The sequence below is a fragment of the Mastomys coucha genome, unplaced genomic scaffold, assembly GCF_008632895.1.
Source record: "Mastomys coucha isolate ucsf_1 unplaced genomic scaffold, UCSF_Mcou_1 pScaffold5, whole genome shotgun sequence".
Taxonomy (NCBI): domain Eukaryota; kingdom Metazoa; phylum Chordata; class Mammalia; order Rodentia; family Muridae; genus Mastomys; species Mastomys coucha.
This window is the reverse complement of record NW_022196911.1, coordinates 56,271,459-56,286,807: the sequence shown is the minus strand read 5'-3', so window position 1 is coordinate 56,286,807 and position 15,349 is coordinate 56,271,459. Positions and strand designations below refer to the sequence as shown.

The following is a 15,349-nucleotide window of genomic DNA, read 5'->3' as shown; positions in this document are numbered from 1 at the left end:
CTGGCCACCATCCTCTGCCAGGCAGATGCAGAGCTGATAGAATGATGTGTAGCTGTGACCTCTAAGCACACTACAGAGTGCTGCTTGCTTTGATTATCTTTGGAATCTCAATAGACCCAGGCTTGAGAACTCCAGTCACAGATCCCACCAGCAAAACAGTGAGAGAGGCGGGGCTGCAGCCAGTCATTCCCAGCAGCGTCCCCGTCCCCCCGCCCCCCATGGAGATCCATCAGGAGACAGACCGCTTTTCCTTCTATGGGCATCTGGTCACTCAAGGAGAGCAGTGTTAATATGGAAAGGACGCCACCTGCTTGGGCAGCCTCTTCTGGATGGACCAGAGCTGGTGTCTTAGGCCTGGGTCTGAGGTGGTGGGCGGCTGCTTCAGGTGCACCTTATGGCTAAGTGCTCAGAAGGCTTGTTTGATTGTGGGATGACCTGATTGGCTCACCTGGCATCTGACATGCCTCCAGTACCACTGAGTCCCAGGTAGTCAGAAGCTATTTCTGATAAGGGAGTGTCTACTTGTTTTGTAACGTCTGTTTGCTTTGCTAAGGAATCTCAAGTTCTGTGCTAGGATTCTCCCTACTCAAAAGGTTTTAAAGTATCTTTAAAACTTGCTATTTCCTGCCAGGTTGTGGTGGCGCACGCCTTTGATCCCAGCACTTAGGAGGCAGAGGCAGGTGGATTTCTGAGTTTGAGGCCAGCCTGGTCTACAGAGTAAGTTCTAGGACAGCCAGGGCTCTACAGAGAAAACCCCCCAAAAAATAAAAAAAGCTTGCTATTTCCTTTAAAACAACAACAACAACAACAAACCATGTATGGATGGATGGATGTTTGCCCCATGTTCTTAGGAATGAAAGCACTATGGTTGATTGTGAGCCACCATGCAGGTGCTGGGAACCAAACCCGGGTCCTCTGAAAGAGCAGAACAAATGCTCTTAACCACTGAGCCATCTTTCCAGCCCCAAGGCTTGCTCATAATGTCTAATCGTAGATGCTACCCATGGGGTCTGGAGTGATGTTACATGATTCAGTGTGGCTATTGTGTCTGAAGACTCATACTTCAGTAGAAAGGCAGAGGGACCCTACAGGCCCTGCTGGGAAGGGCCACGTGTTCTGGTATCAAGGGAAAGGTATTAGCTGGGCAGCATATGCATGCTTGGTGGCAGGTATGATCCAGGTTACACATTATAGAGGAAGAGTTGTGAGCAGCCGTAAGAATATCACAAGGTGCACACACCACACTGGCTTCCCCTGGTCCTTTACAGGAACACTGATGCGTGACGAGGAGAAAGGAATCATCAAAGAGACTGAGGGAGGCTGGCCCAGAAATAGAGGTGAGAAACTCAGGAAACAGAGACCATGCATGAATAGAGCTTTATCATCACTGGGGAAATAGTTGCAATAAGTAAAAGTGTTTAGGAAAATAAGATTAAGAAAGATAAATACCAGGTTTTCTCACATTTATGAAAGCTAGATATTTTTTTTAAAGACATGAACTTATAAGGGTAATGAATTGTGTAGAGGAGACCAGTGGAAGAATGTGGAAGATAAGAGAGTTATGGAGATAGGGAAAGACTATCAAAACACCTTGTATACAAGTTTGTAAAAGCTGCAGCAAAAACAGTTTTATTCAACTAATATACACTAATAAAAACCACTTAAGGGGACACTGCAAATGGAGTCAGGCTATATTCTACAGGCTGACCCAACACAACAGATAAATTGGCAAAAGAGCCTATTCTTTACAAACAAAGCAAGAGACAAAATGTACACAAATAACCCATTGAAAAGCTGACCAAAAATTCTCATGATTCTTTGAAGCCGAGGCTGGACTCTGCGCCCTATGTTCTTGGTGCCTCTGTTCTCCTCTACCCTGGTCCCAGAAACATCTTGCATTTTTAGCCCCTTGGATTCTAATGAGCAGAATTTTAAAACCACAGTTCTTAAAGACTAGAAGTAGGTTCATCTCCCAGACAGGCTGAGCGCCGGAGCCTGTACATGCACTGGAGATATTCCTCAGCCCACAAGCAGCACGAGTCTATAGCAGGAGCCAGGGTCTTTCTATCAGTCCTGTTGTCGGAAGTTGATCATGGGAACAATGTAGGCTGGCTCAACACATCCTGGACAAGAACTTGTTAGGTGGCAGCTTTTCAACAAAGATAAAACAGTGATGGTCTCAGAAGGCCTCCACTGTGGGTTAAACTCATCTTCCTGGCTATACCACCAAACTTATACTGAAATCCCTAGCCCTTAGTGCTTCGAATGTGGCCTTATACAGAGATAGACTCTTTACAGAGAAATCAAAATGAAGCTATTAGGCAGATCATAACATGAAATATAAGAGGAAGAATGATCCCAGAGAAGAGTTGAGAGGGACAGGGAGAGGGACTACCAGTGGGTTAAGGAGAATCCAAGGATAGATCTTGCATGTGTGGCCTCAGGAAGAGCCAGTTCTGCAGACACCTTGACTGCAGACTTCCAAACTCCATGGACAGCCACTTTGTGTTATTAGGGCTGTTATCAGAGTTATTCTGTGCAGTCTTCTCCCTATGCAGCCTGCTAGCTATGAATGGTGAGAACAGGGGCCTGTTGTGTGGCCTTTGGGGTGCGAAAACCTGCCTGGGTAATAAGGATGAAGTGTACAGTCTCACCCCTCAGCCTGCTGGGAGATGCTTCTGAGGGTGTTTTCATGCACCTGGAGGTTTCAATGTGACTAAAAAGATAAGCATAGGTGCTCATAAAAAGTGGATGCAACTGCAACTGAACATACTCTTGCTGAGGTCAGGGTAACACCTATCAGGGGTTTTTGCTTTTTTTGTTTTTGTTTTTGTTTTTTTTTCCCAATGTTTGGCCTTCACCTAGAGGGGAATCTCATCTTCCTGGCTATACCACATTAGCCAGACACGTGTACACACACATCTTCGTGCATAGAATTCACACACATTTATAGGTGCACATATACACACAACTCATACAGACACATAACACCTAGCATCTGCACATACACATGCAAAGTACTTAAATCACAAATACATCCTCACTGCACTCAGCTATCTGCCTAAGGCCCTAGGAAAGACCGCTTGTTTGTAAGAATTGTAAGCGTAATGCTCTAGGTGCCTGCCATTCTCCATCTTTCTCGACTAAAGAGAAAAGGCACAGGTTGACTACTCTGGAAAGTATAGGGCACAGCAGCAGACACAGGCGGTGCTGAGGACGTGGGCGCTGCTCAAGTGGTTGCTTTATTGCTCTGCGTGGGTGCAGCCGGGCTTCCTTTCTCGTGTCTTCATCTGTCTCTTCATCCATCCCTTTCCCCCTCTGTCACTTCATCCTCTAAATTGTCTTTTTATTGTTCTGGCTGTCAAGCTCCGGGACGCGCGTCCCCGATGGGTGCGCGCACCACACCCAGGCCGCTGACTGATGCACGCATGCAGGGCTGCGGGGCGGCAGTGCCCGCGAAGCCGTGTATCCCGAGCGAGCGTGGCGCGCTCTCCTGAGTGGGCGAACTGCGCTCGGGGAAGCAGAAGCTACACGTTTCCACAGGCTGGGGTGATGCGGCCACCTCGTTGCGAGCTTCTGTCACGGGGCCTGCAGGGACAAAGGAGGGGGCTGTGGGCACCAAGGACTGTACCACTCTCTGGTCCAGGAGCCCAGCGCTTCTACAGCCACCCCAGGACTCGTCTTTGAGAGCCCCCGAATAGGTTTTCAAGGCCGGGCTCACTTCTCCCAGTACCCCGAAACCATCCAGCCCCCGCCCCACGGTAATCCCCTTTCGGATCTCCTCCCAAAGCTGAAGCAAGAACCTGACACCCACCCTTTCTTCTGGCCCGCTGTTTAAGCCTGATTTCACCAAGGAGCTTCAGGACCTGCCCTAGACCACTCTGGTGGGCTCAGAGTGTGTCCACCCTGGATGCAGGGGTAGTGGTGGTGGATAGCAGAGGAGAGTGCTGGCGATTGTCAGGGAGGGAAGCCGGGCTTTCTATACTTACGGTGGACGTGGGAAGAGTTTGCTTGTGACCCACGTGGCCCGGCAGGCTGGCTGGGAAGTGACTCTCTTCTACGCCTGAGGAAGGAGGCCAAGGCCACCAAGAAACAGCAGAAGATGGCGCAGAGGCAGACTCCCAGTGTGCAGTAGAGAGTCAGCTGGTCGCTGTTTAGCTTCAATCCTGTGGGTGTTTCAGGACAGACAAGTTCAAGGAAGGCACCCACTCCCTAGCGCCCCCTTCTCGAAAGGTGCCATATTTAGGCCTGTATTCTCCCCCATTTCAGGATTAAGTGCCCTCCCTTACCATGGTTTTCTTTGTCCCTCACTAGGCCCAGGTAATCCACACAGCCATCCCCAGGCCTGCCTTACTGATGAGGATGAAGAATTCCTTTCCTCGCCCCAAGACACTGCTATGCTTTCTGGGTCCTAAGGTATTGGCCCCTTAAACCCCCAAACTGATGACACCTTTTTCCAAAACCTTAAAGCTGGACACCTCTGGAGCTGGCCCATTCTGTTTTCTTCACATGCTTTGGAGATAGACAAACCCAGGGATGGATGGATGCATGCACACGTGTCTGTGACTCCACCAAGCATCAGGTCTCCTGGGTGAGCTTAGACTTTGAAATCGGGACCAGGGAGATGACTGAGAGAAGTCTGGACCCAGGCATGAAGCAAAATGGCCCTGGGAAGCGGGGCCATGGTTTACTTTACAGTTTGAGGCTTTATTAAGGACTAAGATCTTGTCTCAGTCCAAAGCTCTCTGCTCCTGACATTTCTCCTCTCAAACTTATCTTATGGATCTTGCAATGCAGGCACTAAGGCATTCTTTGTGCTAGTGGAAGTGAGGGACCACTCCCTTGAAGGAGAAAATGGAAGTAATAACGTTATAAAGGATTTATCAATAAACCTTCTCAGAAAACAGTTACACAAAAGTAAAGTAGCTGGAGAGGACAACGCTGGCTGGCAGCGCTAACTCATCCCTCTTCTCAGAAAGAGCAGAAATCTGCCAGCAGGGATGACCCTGGTTACAGCTGCCTGGCAAAAGCAGCCCCACTCTTTCTCTGGAAAATGATGACAGTGTATTACACTGTAAATCTCCCCATTTTTCCAAATAACCAGACCTTGGAGCTTCTGTCTCTGTGGAGCAATGTAGACTTGTTCAAAGTGTAACTTAGGGCCTGAGCCTGTAAGCTGAGGGGAATTTCTGTCCGGGGTCGGTTCCTTTGTGTACATGAGCCAGAACTACTCACATGCTATTATTCAGGAGCCTTTCCTTAATTAATCTCTTAGGAGTGCTTTCTCACTGGGAAAGCACAGCAATTTTATAAAAGCTCAGTCTGTTCTGGGCGCCAGGTACCTTTTGTACTGGACGTTCCGGAATTCTGTGTGCTGATGGGATGGGATGGAGGATGATGGGGGCTGTCGATATCTTTGTGTAAAAAGCTGGGATGTAACTTGTAAACCACCACATTCACCACTTTAGTGAATCTTGAGTGTTTTTTTTTTTTTAAAGCATACTCATGAAGTTGCAGAAGTATTTGTGCTGCCCAATTTGAGGCTGTTTTTATCTCCAAAGAAAAACTTCCTGTCCCATTAATGGACCCTCCCCATCTTCTCTCACCTGGCCCCCAATTACATTCATCTGTCCTCCCTATGTCTCTATGGACTGACTGGCCTGCTCTGGATATTTTGTAGCTCATACTGAAAGGTTTGGGGAAACTATTCAGGATAGCGTCCATGAGACATTGCTGGACAATTGTATTAAAAAAAAAAAAAAAGACCCACTGGGATTCTGTTTTTCTTTTAAGTTGTCAGTTAGATGCTGACTTTAACAGACTTCCTAGCATTCACTCCTTACACAAACTGGAGTCTGATGTAACAAACAGCTCACTGCACAGATTGCTTCTCCTTCTTCCGGGCTCAGGAACATGGTCCAGCTAGCTGTATGATTACTAAGCAAAACTTACGTTCATCATGATGCTGAGGCATTCTCCTCATTAACTTTGCCTCTTAATGTTCCCCTACGAGGCTGTAATAGAGGAGACCCAATGGCTTACCTCTGAGCTTAAACACTGTCTCCTGCATGTGTGTACATCACAGAGTGGGCAATGGTAACAAGGAGGACCAGAAGTCTCCCTGACGCTTACGGCAGAACTTGCCACGTGCTCTTTGGCCTGTGCACTTCCTCTAATAAGGACAAAACTTTCCAACTGTTTTAACTACACCCTCGATGAGTATAATACACCAGCACTTGCTGTGTGTTGTAGCTGCTGCTCCGTCGTCACACGCGTGCTCTAAGAACACACACGGCCCTCCACTCAGCTGCTTAACGTTCTGGATCTTTGCCATCATTAAGTAATACCATGGTGCCTTAGATGGCCCCTCCTCTGGGGGGCTCTAAAGGCTGCCCATTTGACATCACCTCTTTGGCTAGCACATAAACAGTCTGTGCCTCCAAGCCCCTAAGCAGTTAGGGTGTCCTCTGAGAAAGGGGAATGAGGGACTAGAAGTTAGACAGATTTCCCCAGACTAGAAGCAGACAGTTAGGGAGAGGAGCAATGCCTAGGTAATAAAGACAGCAAACTTGCAAGATAGCCAGCTTCTTCCTCTGAGACAAAAACCTGAGCTTAAAAACAAAGGGCTAGTGGGTTTTTCTCAATGGAGCCCCCTGCTGAACCTACTTGAGTTCAAGGACAGATCAGGACACCACAGTTGTGAACCAATCAGCTATCCTGGCCTTGTTCAAATCTGTTCTAACCAACCCTTGATGGTCATACTGACCCACACCTTCAGTTCCAGTACTCGAAAAGCAGAAGCAGGTGGTTCTCTGGGAGTCTGAGGTATGCTTGTCTACACAGCAAGTTCTAGGACAAGCAGATCTACACACAAGTATCCTGTCTCAAAACAAAACCAACCAATCAACCAAGCCTAAATTAGGAGGGAAAGACCCTTCAAAGACTTAAAAACAAAACAAAACAAAACAAAACAAAACAAACAGCAGGGCAGTGGTGGCACACGCCTTTAATCCCAGCACTTGGGAGACAAAGGTAGGCAGATTTCTGAGCTCGAGGCCAGCCTGGTCTATAGAGTGAGTTCCAGGACAGCCAGGGCTACACAGAGAAACCCTGTCTCAAACAAAATAAAACAAAACAAAACCCCAAAAAACCCCAAAAACTCAAGCCTTGAAGAGAGACTGGGTTATCTGAGGCTCCCAAGCCCCCACTCTACTTGGCAGAGAGGTTTTCTCTCTGTCCCTCTTCTGAGTGTGTCTCCATAAGTCTCAAACTACTAACTAGTCAAACATTCCCTGCCCCACTTCCGGTCTGACTTGCCTCACCCTTTCACTTCACCCTTAAAGATACGGGGGGGAGGGGGGGAGGGACCCTTGAAACAGTGGGGAGGGACTTCATAAATGGGTTGTACCCCTAATCTTTTAGCAAAACCTTTAAAACTGGCTCTTCAGCATCTGCCCATGGCGCTTTGCCAGTCAGAAGTGGCCAACTTCGCAAGGCTCCCTCCCCCGTAATGCATCCCTGTCAGCCTCCAACCTCACCAGTGCAACTTCCTCATCACCACCTTTGCCCCCCAGGACTCTGAACCATTTCCTTACAGACGGCCCTCCTGACACCACCCACCTCACTGGCCTCCCCCGCTTTCAATCGTCTGAATCCTCTTCTGGTCCCCAATATTGCTGGGGACAAGGAGGAGGATCTACCTTCCCTAATCTGGGGAAATCCTTATCACTCCTTCCCATTCAAACCTAACACTGCTTTGGCCTGTGGGCTCCTAGAACCCACCCCCCCACACACACACTTACCAGTGTTCCCTCAACACCAATATCTTTTGAGTAGCTCAAAATGAACTAACTAATTAAAATAAGCCCATCTCTCCCAGTCAGCCTGCAGCCTTTCATTGTCCTGTGTCCCACTGCCTGGGACACTCCTCCATGTGGCCATGTCTGTTAAACCTCAAAGTGCCCTGCAAAGGGGAAACCACACCAGATAACCATTTTAAACATCATTCTCTATCTTCAGACAGGACTCTTGGGGGGCTGCAGGGCAAACGTCTCCGTATGCTTGCCCAGTAACTGCACTGGACCTGTGCTCTTACCTTTTTGTCTCTACCACTCTCCTTACTGCCCCCCACACCCCTCACAAAGCTCCAATCCCTTTCTCTACACTCACATCAACAAGAGCAAACTGGACCATCGGACCCATCCCTCTTCCTGCCCAGGGCTACAAAGGAGAGCAGCAGGAAGGGTTTATTGACGTCAGTCGATCTATCTCTCTGTCTCAGGTCTCAGTGGAAAGCCTCAGTTCTAAAACAGCTGCACACCTTTCAGGCCCACCTCCAAGAACACTAACAGGTCAAAACTGGTTCAAGACTAGGCACAGAGAATTCAACAACAAGCCTCTTCTGGACGGGCTCCTGGTTGCGCCCATCCTGGCTCCTCCCCTTACTCATCTCGTTCCTCCTTATCATCCTCATATGGACAGTTTACCCTATCTTTTAAACTCTTTTCAGAGGTTTGCCTTACCCCAGTCCACCACACCAAGATGACGTAAAGACAATGCTTCTTCTAGAGTCACTCCAGACTTGAGAACTCCCAAAAATGACATCTCACCTCGCTCCCAGCAGAAAGTAGCCAGATAGGAAATGGCAGGCACCCTTATATGTAAAGGGTCTTGAATTAAAGGAAATCCATCCCAACACAAAACCAATGCCCTGAAACAAGCCCACGGTCCCAGGAAATCTGCCACCCATGGAATTTCCAGAATGCAGCTAATCTCCTGGAAGGTCAGAATAAATCAACTGACCTAGCTTCCATCCTGCCGTTCCAAGAATCAGATCACAGAGAAAAGCAGCTCACTTCCTCATTCTGCTGCTGACAAGACTCTCCCCTCTTCCCTCTCTGTTCTTAGCTATACCAGCCCCCAAGACATGTAATTTGCATTGCTCTGCAGGTTCAAATGCTGCGCCTCTGGTCTTGGGGCCGTCTCTCAAACAGATAGATGTCAGCTTTTCCATCAAGGTCGGACTGAGTTTTCTCTTCTTACCTCTTCTTTCCTTTCCTTTCCTTTTCTTTTCTCTTTCTCCTTTTTTTTTTTTTCCATTTTCCTTTGATTGTTTGATTCTTACATGTACCACAAAGTTTGCCACCCATACCAAGCTCTGTGGAATCATTCTCTTTAACTCTATTCTGGGCTGGGCCCTGTTTTATCCCATAGGATGAGAACCTCAGAAGGGAGCAGCCCTGCGAGGCTGGCTAGGCCATGACCATGTATTGCATATCTCAAAAGCTAAAGGAGTGTGTGCGTGGCTCATCTGCCGACCTCTTGACTAACACCAGGAGGATCTGGGTCCAGTCCCAGCACTGCAGAATATTAAGGGGAAATTTTAAACAGATTTGAATATTTTCACTACAAAGAAATTGTTAAGCATTTGAGGTAACAGATTTGAGCATCATATGGATGTGACAAAATTTCCCACAGACTTCTGAAAAACATTTTTTTTTTACTCTGGAGTGACCTCCCTGGCTTCTGGATATTTGCCTAGAGTCTGGGCCTCTTGAACTAAAGGCATTTGTTACTGCAGCCTGCTGCCGCGCTGGCCTGGGGTCGCTCACCTGGACCGTGCTCTGATCCCTGGTGCCTTCCTGAGTTGTCTGGCCTGGCTTCCACCTCCCCGGTCTGTGGTCTCCTGAGCTCAGGCTGGAGGTTCCCCTGGCTGCTGGACCTCTTCTCACAGAAGTGTGCGCACTGCTGGGGATGCTGTGTGCAGGTGGAGTCACAGCTGACACAGGCCCCCAGGAGATGGTCGTAATACTTGCCTTGCTCTTTTCGACAACTGATGAATTCTGTGGGACAGAAAAAAAAAGTGCTGCCAGATGTTCTGGACTTACAGGAGTTTGGGGTATGACCCTAAACAACATCAAAGCAAAGAAACAAAAAACAAACCAACACTATAGTTCAGCATGAAGACAGCAAATCCAGAATGGTTGTGCCCTCTGGCATATCACATTCTCATATCTACATCTACATCTACATCCACATCCACATCCACATCCACATCCACATCCACATCTTTATCTATCTTTATACTTACCTATATCTGTATCTATACCTATCTAGAGATATGTATCTTCCTGTACCTAGTTCAAATGTTACTGGGGGTGTTGTTTTGTTTCTTCTTTAACCTATTAATTCTTCACACTTCTTCATTTCCAAATATGGCCATTTTCTACATCTATTTGAAATTTTAAAGGTTCATTTCTTTTATGTGCATGAGTGTTTTGCCTGCATACATGTATATGCGCCACATCCATGCCTGGTGCCTGTGAGTTCAGATGACAGCATGGATTTGAACTGGAGTTAGGGATGGTTGGGAGCCACCATGCAGTTGTTAGGAACAGAACTGGATCCCTTGCAAAATTAGCAAATGCTCTTAACCACTGAGCTGTCTGTCTAGCCCCCTCTACATATCTTTTAAATTAATATCTAGATTGCTATCTTGTCATATAAAATGTTTGTTTGCATTTTCAAAACTCCTGAAAGGGAAACATACTTCAAGTTAGTGGAAGGAATAGAAGAGAAAAAGCCAGAACTTCCTTGGAGATTTGGGGAGGGAACTGGGAAAAGCTGTGCCAATGTGTTGGAAGCACAGCAGCCTACACAGCTAATCTCCTGGGTGAGCTAGGCCGTCCACAGCTTCACAGCCAGAAAGGCTACAAGGACATACTCTGACCTGGAGGAAGTCTACTGGGGAAGGGAGGCACTGCCCACTCAGTCTCTAATAATCTACCTTCACCACATGCCAAGATAGAGAGCCATGTGGCTGTGGATTGAGACCCACCCCTCCAAACCACAAGCTTCCCTCCTTTAAGATTAATGGGGTCTTAAATTTATTTAAAATGTACAAGGGCAGAAGAGATGATTCAATAGGTAAAGGTATTTATTTGCTACCAAGACTGATACCCCTCCAAGTGTGATTCCCAGGACCGCAAGCTGAAAGGAGAGAACTGACTACTGAAAGTATCCTCTGACTTCATACACACACACACACACACACACACACACACACACACACGCGCGTGCGCACACGCACACACATGCATAAGCATACATAAAAATATATTTTAAAACTGAGAGATAATCAGTAAATGTTTGAAAAATACATGAGTGAAAGAACTGGATTGGACGTGAAAAGGCAGAGTTTCAGCGCTCTCTAAAGATATGCACGCAGGTGGCCTGCGCTCTCCTGTGTCCGTGGGAGAGCAAGAGGAGAGCTAGCACATGCCTGTAATCCCAGTCCTCAGGATGCTGACACTGGAGAGTCTCAAGTTCAAAGCTAGCCTGACTCACTCCTGTTTAAAAAAGAGGAGGGAGGGGGAGAGAGAGAGAGAGAGAGAGAGAGAGAGAGAGAGAGAGAGAGAGAGAAAACATTGTATTTATGTATTAAATTAACAAAGAATAAAATTTAAAAATTGTTTTAAGGATGAGATAGTGGTGAAGGTCACATGGTGAGGCCTAGCTCCCTCTTTGTAGCCAGAGAAGCCCTCCAGGACAGCAATGAGAGGCACTGGAGGCTGGATTCTCATCCAGGCAGGGGAGCAGGCAATTGGAAGGCAGGAAAGAGCAGACAATGTGCAAACAGCTGAAAGGCTAAGGGAAGGAGACCACCTGCATATATCATTCCTTCACCTGGCTTCAGAAAAGCCAGGGGGATTGTGGGGGGATGTGAGGAACAGCTCAGCTGGCCCCTGGCCCCAGACGCCAGAACTCACTGCAGAAGTCTGAACAGGTGCGCTGGCTCCTCTGGCTGCAGGTCAGTGCACAGGAGACACAGGTTTTCCTCGAGGAGTCCCAATACTGATCTTTGGGGCAGAATGCCATAGCTATGTCTGGCCACCAATCCTGTGGACAAAGAGATGAAGAATTAGGACAGCAGATGGGCAAATGCTCTCCTACCCCATTCTGAGACGTTCTCTGTCTCAGCAGGCGGAGCTGGCGTCCAACCGCAGCTGAGGTCAGGGGTGGCTTCTTCACTCTTTAAACCTCAGTTTCTCATTTTTTTTTTTTTTTTTTTTTTTTTTTTTTTTTTTTAGAAACAACTGCTCTTATTTTATTTGTTTTTATTTATATGAGTACACTGTAGCTGTCTTCACACACACCAGAAGAAGGCATCATATCATTACAGGGCATTACAGATGGTTGTGAGCCACCATGTGGTTGCTGGGAATTGAACTCAGGACCTCTGGAAGAGCAGTCAGTGCTCTTAACCACTGAGCCATCTCTCCAGCCCCCTCAGTTTCTCATTTGTAAAGTGGTTTCTCTATGGTCCCTCCCTGATATTGTTGCACCCTGTCTGTCCCACATTGTCCTCCATGTGCACCAGGTCTCCTCCCCAGGGCCTCTGTAAAGAGAGGGCTGTAAAGAACGATTTGTGTTTAGACAACCTGGCACCAATACAGATATCCAGCATGGATGGAGGTGCTGATGTTAGACAGCAAAGTGTTATGAGCCAGCACAAAATGGCCGACACTAGATGTTTAGGGAACCCAAAAGCAGACAGTGATGTCATCTCTTCTCTAGCTGTCCTTGACAGGATGCCATTTTTGTGTGACTCTGTATAAATATGACCTTGAGGTCAGAGGCCAGAGCTTTAGCCTTCACCTTTGTCAGCTTGTCTGGTATGTCGGCCTATAGACCTAGATGCCTATGAGACCTGTGTGCTGGTCTGCCTGTGTGTAGGTGTGTGCCTAGGTACCTACCATTGGCTGCCTAACAGTCTGTGGGGAGGCCTTCATCCAGAGTCAATAAAGTGTCTTAAAAAAGATTTATTTGTTTTAATTTTATGTGTATGTGTGTATATGTATGTATATATACCACACATATGGCTGGTGTCTGTGGAGGCCAGGAGAGGGTGCTGGTCCATTAGAACTGGGGTTATAGGTAATTGTATGCTGCTTTATGCTTGACACCTGAGCAAGTGCTCTTAACCACAGAGTCATTCCTCCAGCTCAGTCCAGTATTATCCATCTAAGGCTCCTTCATCTCTTCAATCTCCTTGCCCCATGTGACCCTGTTCTTTTCATGGCATCAGAACAGGGACCTCGAAGGGACCCTACTGTCCCCCATGCCCAGATGCCTCTTCTACACACAGAACCCTTGCTCCTCACTGTGGCCTTGGCATTCATGAGATAGCTGCTTCCTGCCATTGTTTAAATTCACCACATGAAGGCTTGTATATGCTTGGCCCGGGTGGGCGGGGCGAGTAGCACTAGTAGGAGGTGTGGCCCTCTTGGAGTAGGTGTGTCACTGTGGGCATGGCTTTAATACCCTCATCCTAGCTGCCTGGAAGCTAGCGTTCCACTAGCAGCCTTCAGATGAAGATATAGATCTCTCAGCTCCTCCTGCACCATGCCTGCCATGTTCCCACTTTGATGATGATGGACTGAACCTCTGAACCTGTAAGCCAGCCCCAATTAAATGTTGTCCTTTATAAGACTTGCCTTGGTCATGGTGTCTCTTCACAGCAGTAAAACCCTAACTAGACACAGCACAAGCATCATTTGGCAAGGTCTGGTTATAACTTTCTGTTCAGTGCTGGGTCCTCAGGACTTAACAGGAGTCCACTTAAAAAAACAACATTTTCAAAAGCAGACCTGGCCAGTGCCAAGCCTACAGCAGGCACTCAGTGTAGAGTTCTCTCCCTTTCTTGTTCACTGATAAAGTACAACAAGGCTTTGTATAAAGCCCATGTCTTTTACCAGTGTTAAAGACACTGTTACAGCCCACACCAAGACTGAGCTCACTTCCTGTACCTAGGGACTCCCTTCGGCCAGCTCCCATCAGGAAAGCAGATATTCTGACTTGTCACTATGGAATGGCAAACCCTGTCTGGCATGTTACAGACATGATCCGTGTCTCCTCAAAGCTACATTACAGCAGTCCGCTTTCCACTATGATGACTTCACTCTGGCTCTGTGTCATTTGTTGTGGCCACAGCTTCTTCTGAAATACTTTTCAAGGTGTTTGTTTACTCTTCCATGAGAGCAAGCTCTCTCTCTAACTGACAGGAAGCATACAACCCCTGCAGAAGTCCTCGGAAGCAGACGGTAGTGACAGCAGCAGCAGGTGGTAGCAGCACTCCGGAAGTTGGCAGGCCCAGGGGCAGCACTAGATCCTTCTTGGCACTGGGAGTGAGGAGAATCTGTCTGCCCTGACTCCTCCCTCCAGCCTGTACCTAAGTAGAGCATGGTAGGTCTGTAAAATCTGTTCCCTCCACCCTGTGGCCAGCTGCCACGCACACTTGCGTGATGGCGGTATTTGAGGCGAAAACTTCAAGGAAAGTCAGCCTCCTGCCTCCGCATTGTTGCCTGGCACCCCAAACTCAGAGGTGGCCCAGATATGTCTTCGTACTTGTGTGCTAGGAACTCACCAAGATATCATATTCTTACATCTAGCAAGAGAAAATTCAGACATTGCTTTCTGACCTTCACCAATGTTTCCAACTATCCTAGTTTAATGTTTTAAGTACTAGAGAGTAATTGAAAGGTTTCTCTCACTCTAAGACATTAGCTGAAAGTGTTAGGTCGAGATTCTCCTCTGCCTGTCTCCAACAAGAACCAGAGAATTAGCATAAGAATACCTCAACAGAGAGGGCTCTACCCCTCCTGCTCTACACCTGGCTTTTAGAAGTCAGGTGACCTTGGATGTGGGGGTCGCTTGTCTACGTGACTTCAGTCTAACACTAGGACTGGAAGAAGAAGGACTTAGACTCACATGCAGGACTAGCACTAGAACTTAGATGGGCTAGGACTCAGATTCATGTATCTCTCGCAGTCCCCCGGGCCCAGAGCACTTGGGCCCGGGGGATGCAGCACCAGTTCAGAAGAGATAGCTGCTGCTTTAGACCCAGTATGTTTCAGATAGCCTCAGATGTACCTCAACTGTTGATCTGGCAGCTCAACAGGGGGACTGCGAGAGATACATGAATCTGAGTCCTAGCCCATCTAAGTTCTAGTGCTAGTCCTGCATGTGAGTCTAAGTCCTTCTTCTTCCAGTCCTAGTGTTAGACTGAAGTCACGTAGACAAGCGACCCCCACATCCAAGGTCACCTGACTTCTAAAAGCCAGGTGTAGAGCAGGAGGGGTAGAGCCCTCTCTGTTGAGGTATTCTTATGCTAATTCTCTGGTTCTTGTTAGAGACAGGCAGAGGAAAATCTCGACCTAACACTTTCAGCTAATGTCTTAGAGTGAGAGAAACCTTTCAATTACTCTCTAGTACTTAAAACATTAAACTAGGATAGTTGAAAACATTGGTGAAGGTCAGAAAACAATGTCTAAATTTTCTCTTGCTAGAT

General features: G+C 47.5%; 1 protein-coding gene across 1 annotated transcript in view; it reads right to left on the bottom strand.

Moving 5' to 3' along the window:
* Window positions 1-1,606: 1,606 nt before the first annotated feature.
* Tnfrsf13b (TNF receptor superfamily member 13B) overlaps window positions 1,607-15,349 on the bottom strand; it is a 26,102-nt gene continuing 12,359 nt past the window's right edge. Inside the window, exons 2-5 of the mRNA XM_031353618.1 lie at window positions 11,769-11,898; window positions 9,612-9,842; window positions 3,990-4,166; window positions 1,607-3,588 (exon numbers count right to left, since the gene is read on the bottom strand). Of these exons, the coding sequence (XP_031209478.1) occupies window positions 3,362-3,588; window positions 3,990-4,166; window positions 9,612-9,842; window positions 11,769-11,877 (744 nt within the window). The 5' untranslated portion in view covers window positions 11,878-11,898 and the 3' untranslated portion in view covers window positions 1,607-3,361. The remainder of the gene's footprint in view (window positions 3,589-3,989; window positions 4,167-9,611; window positions 9,843-11,768; window positions 11,899-15,349) is intronic.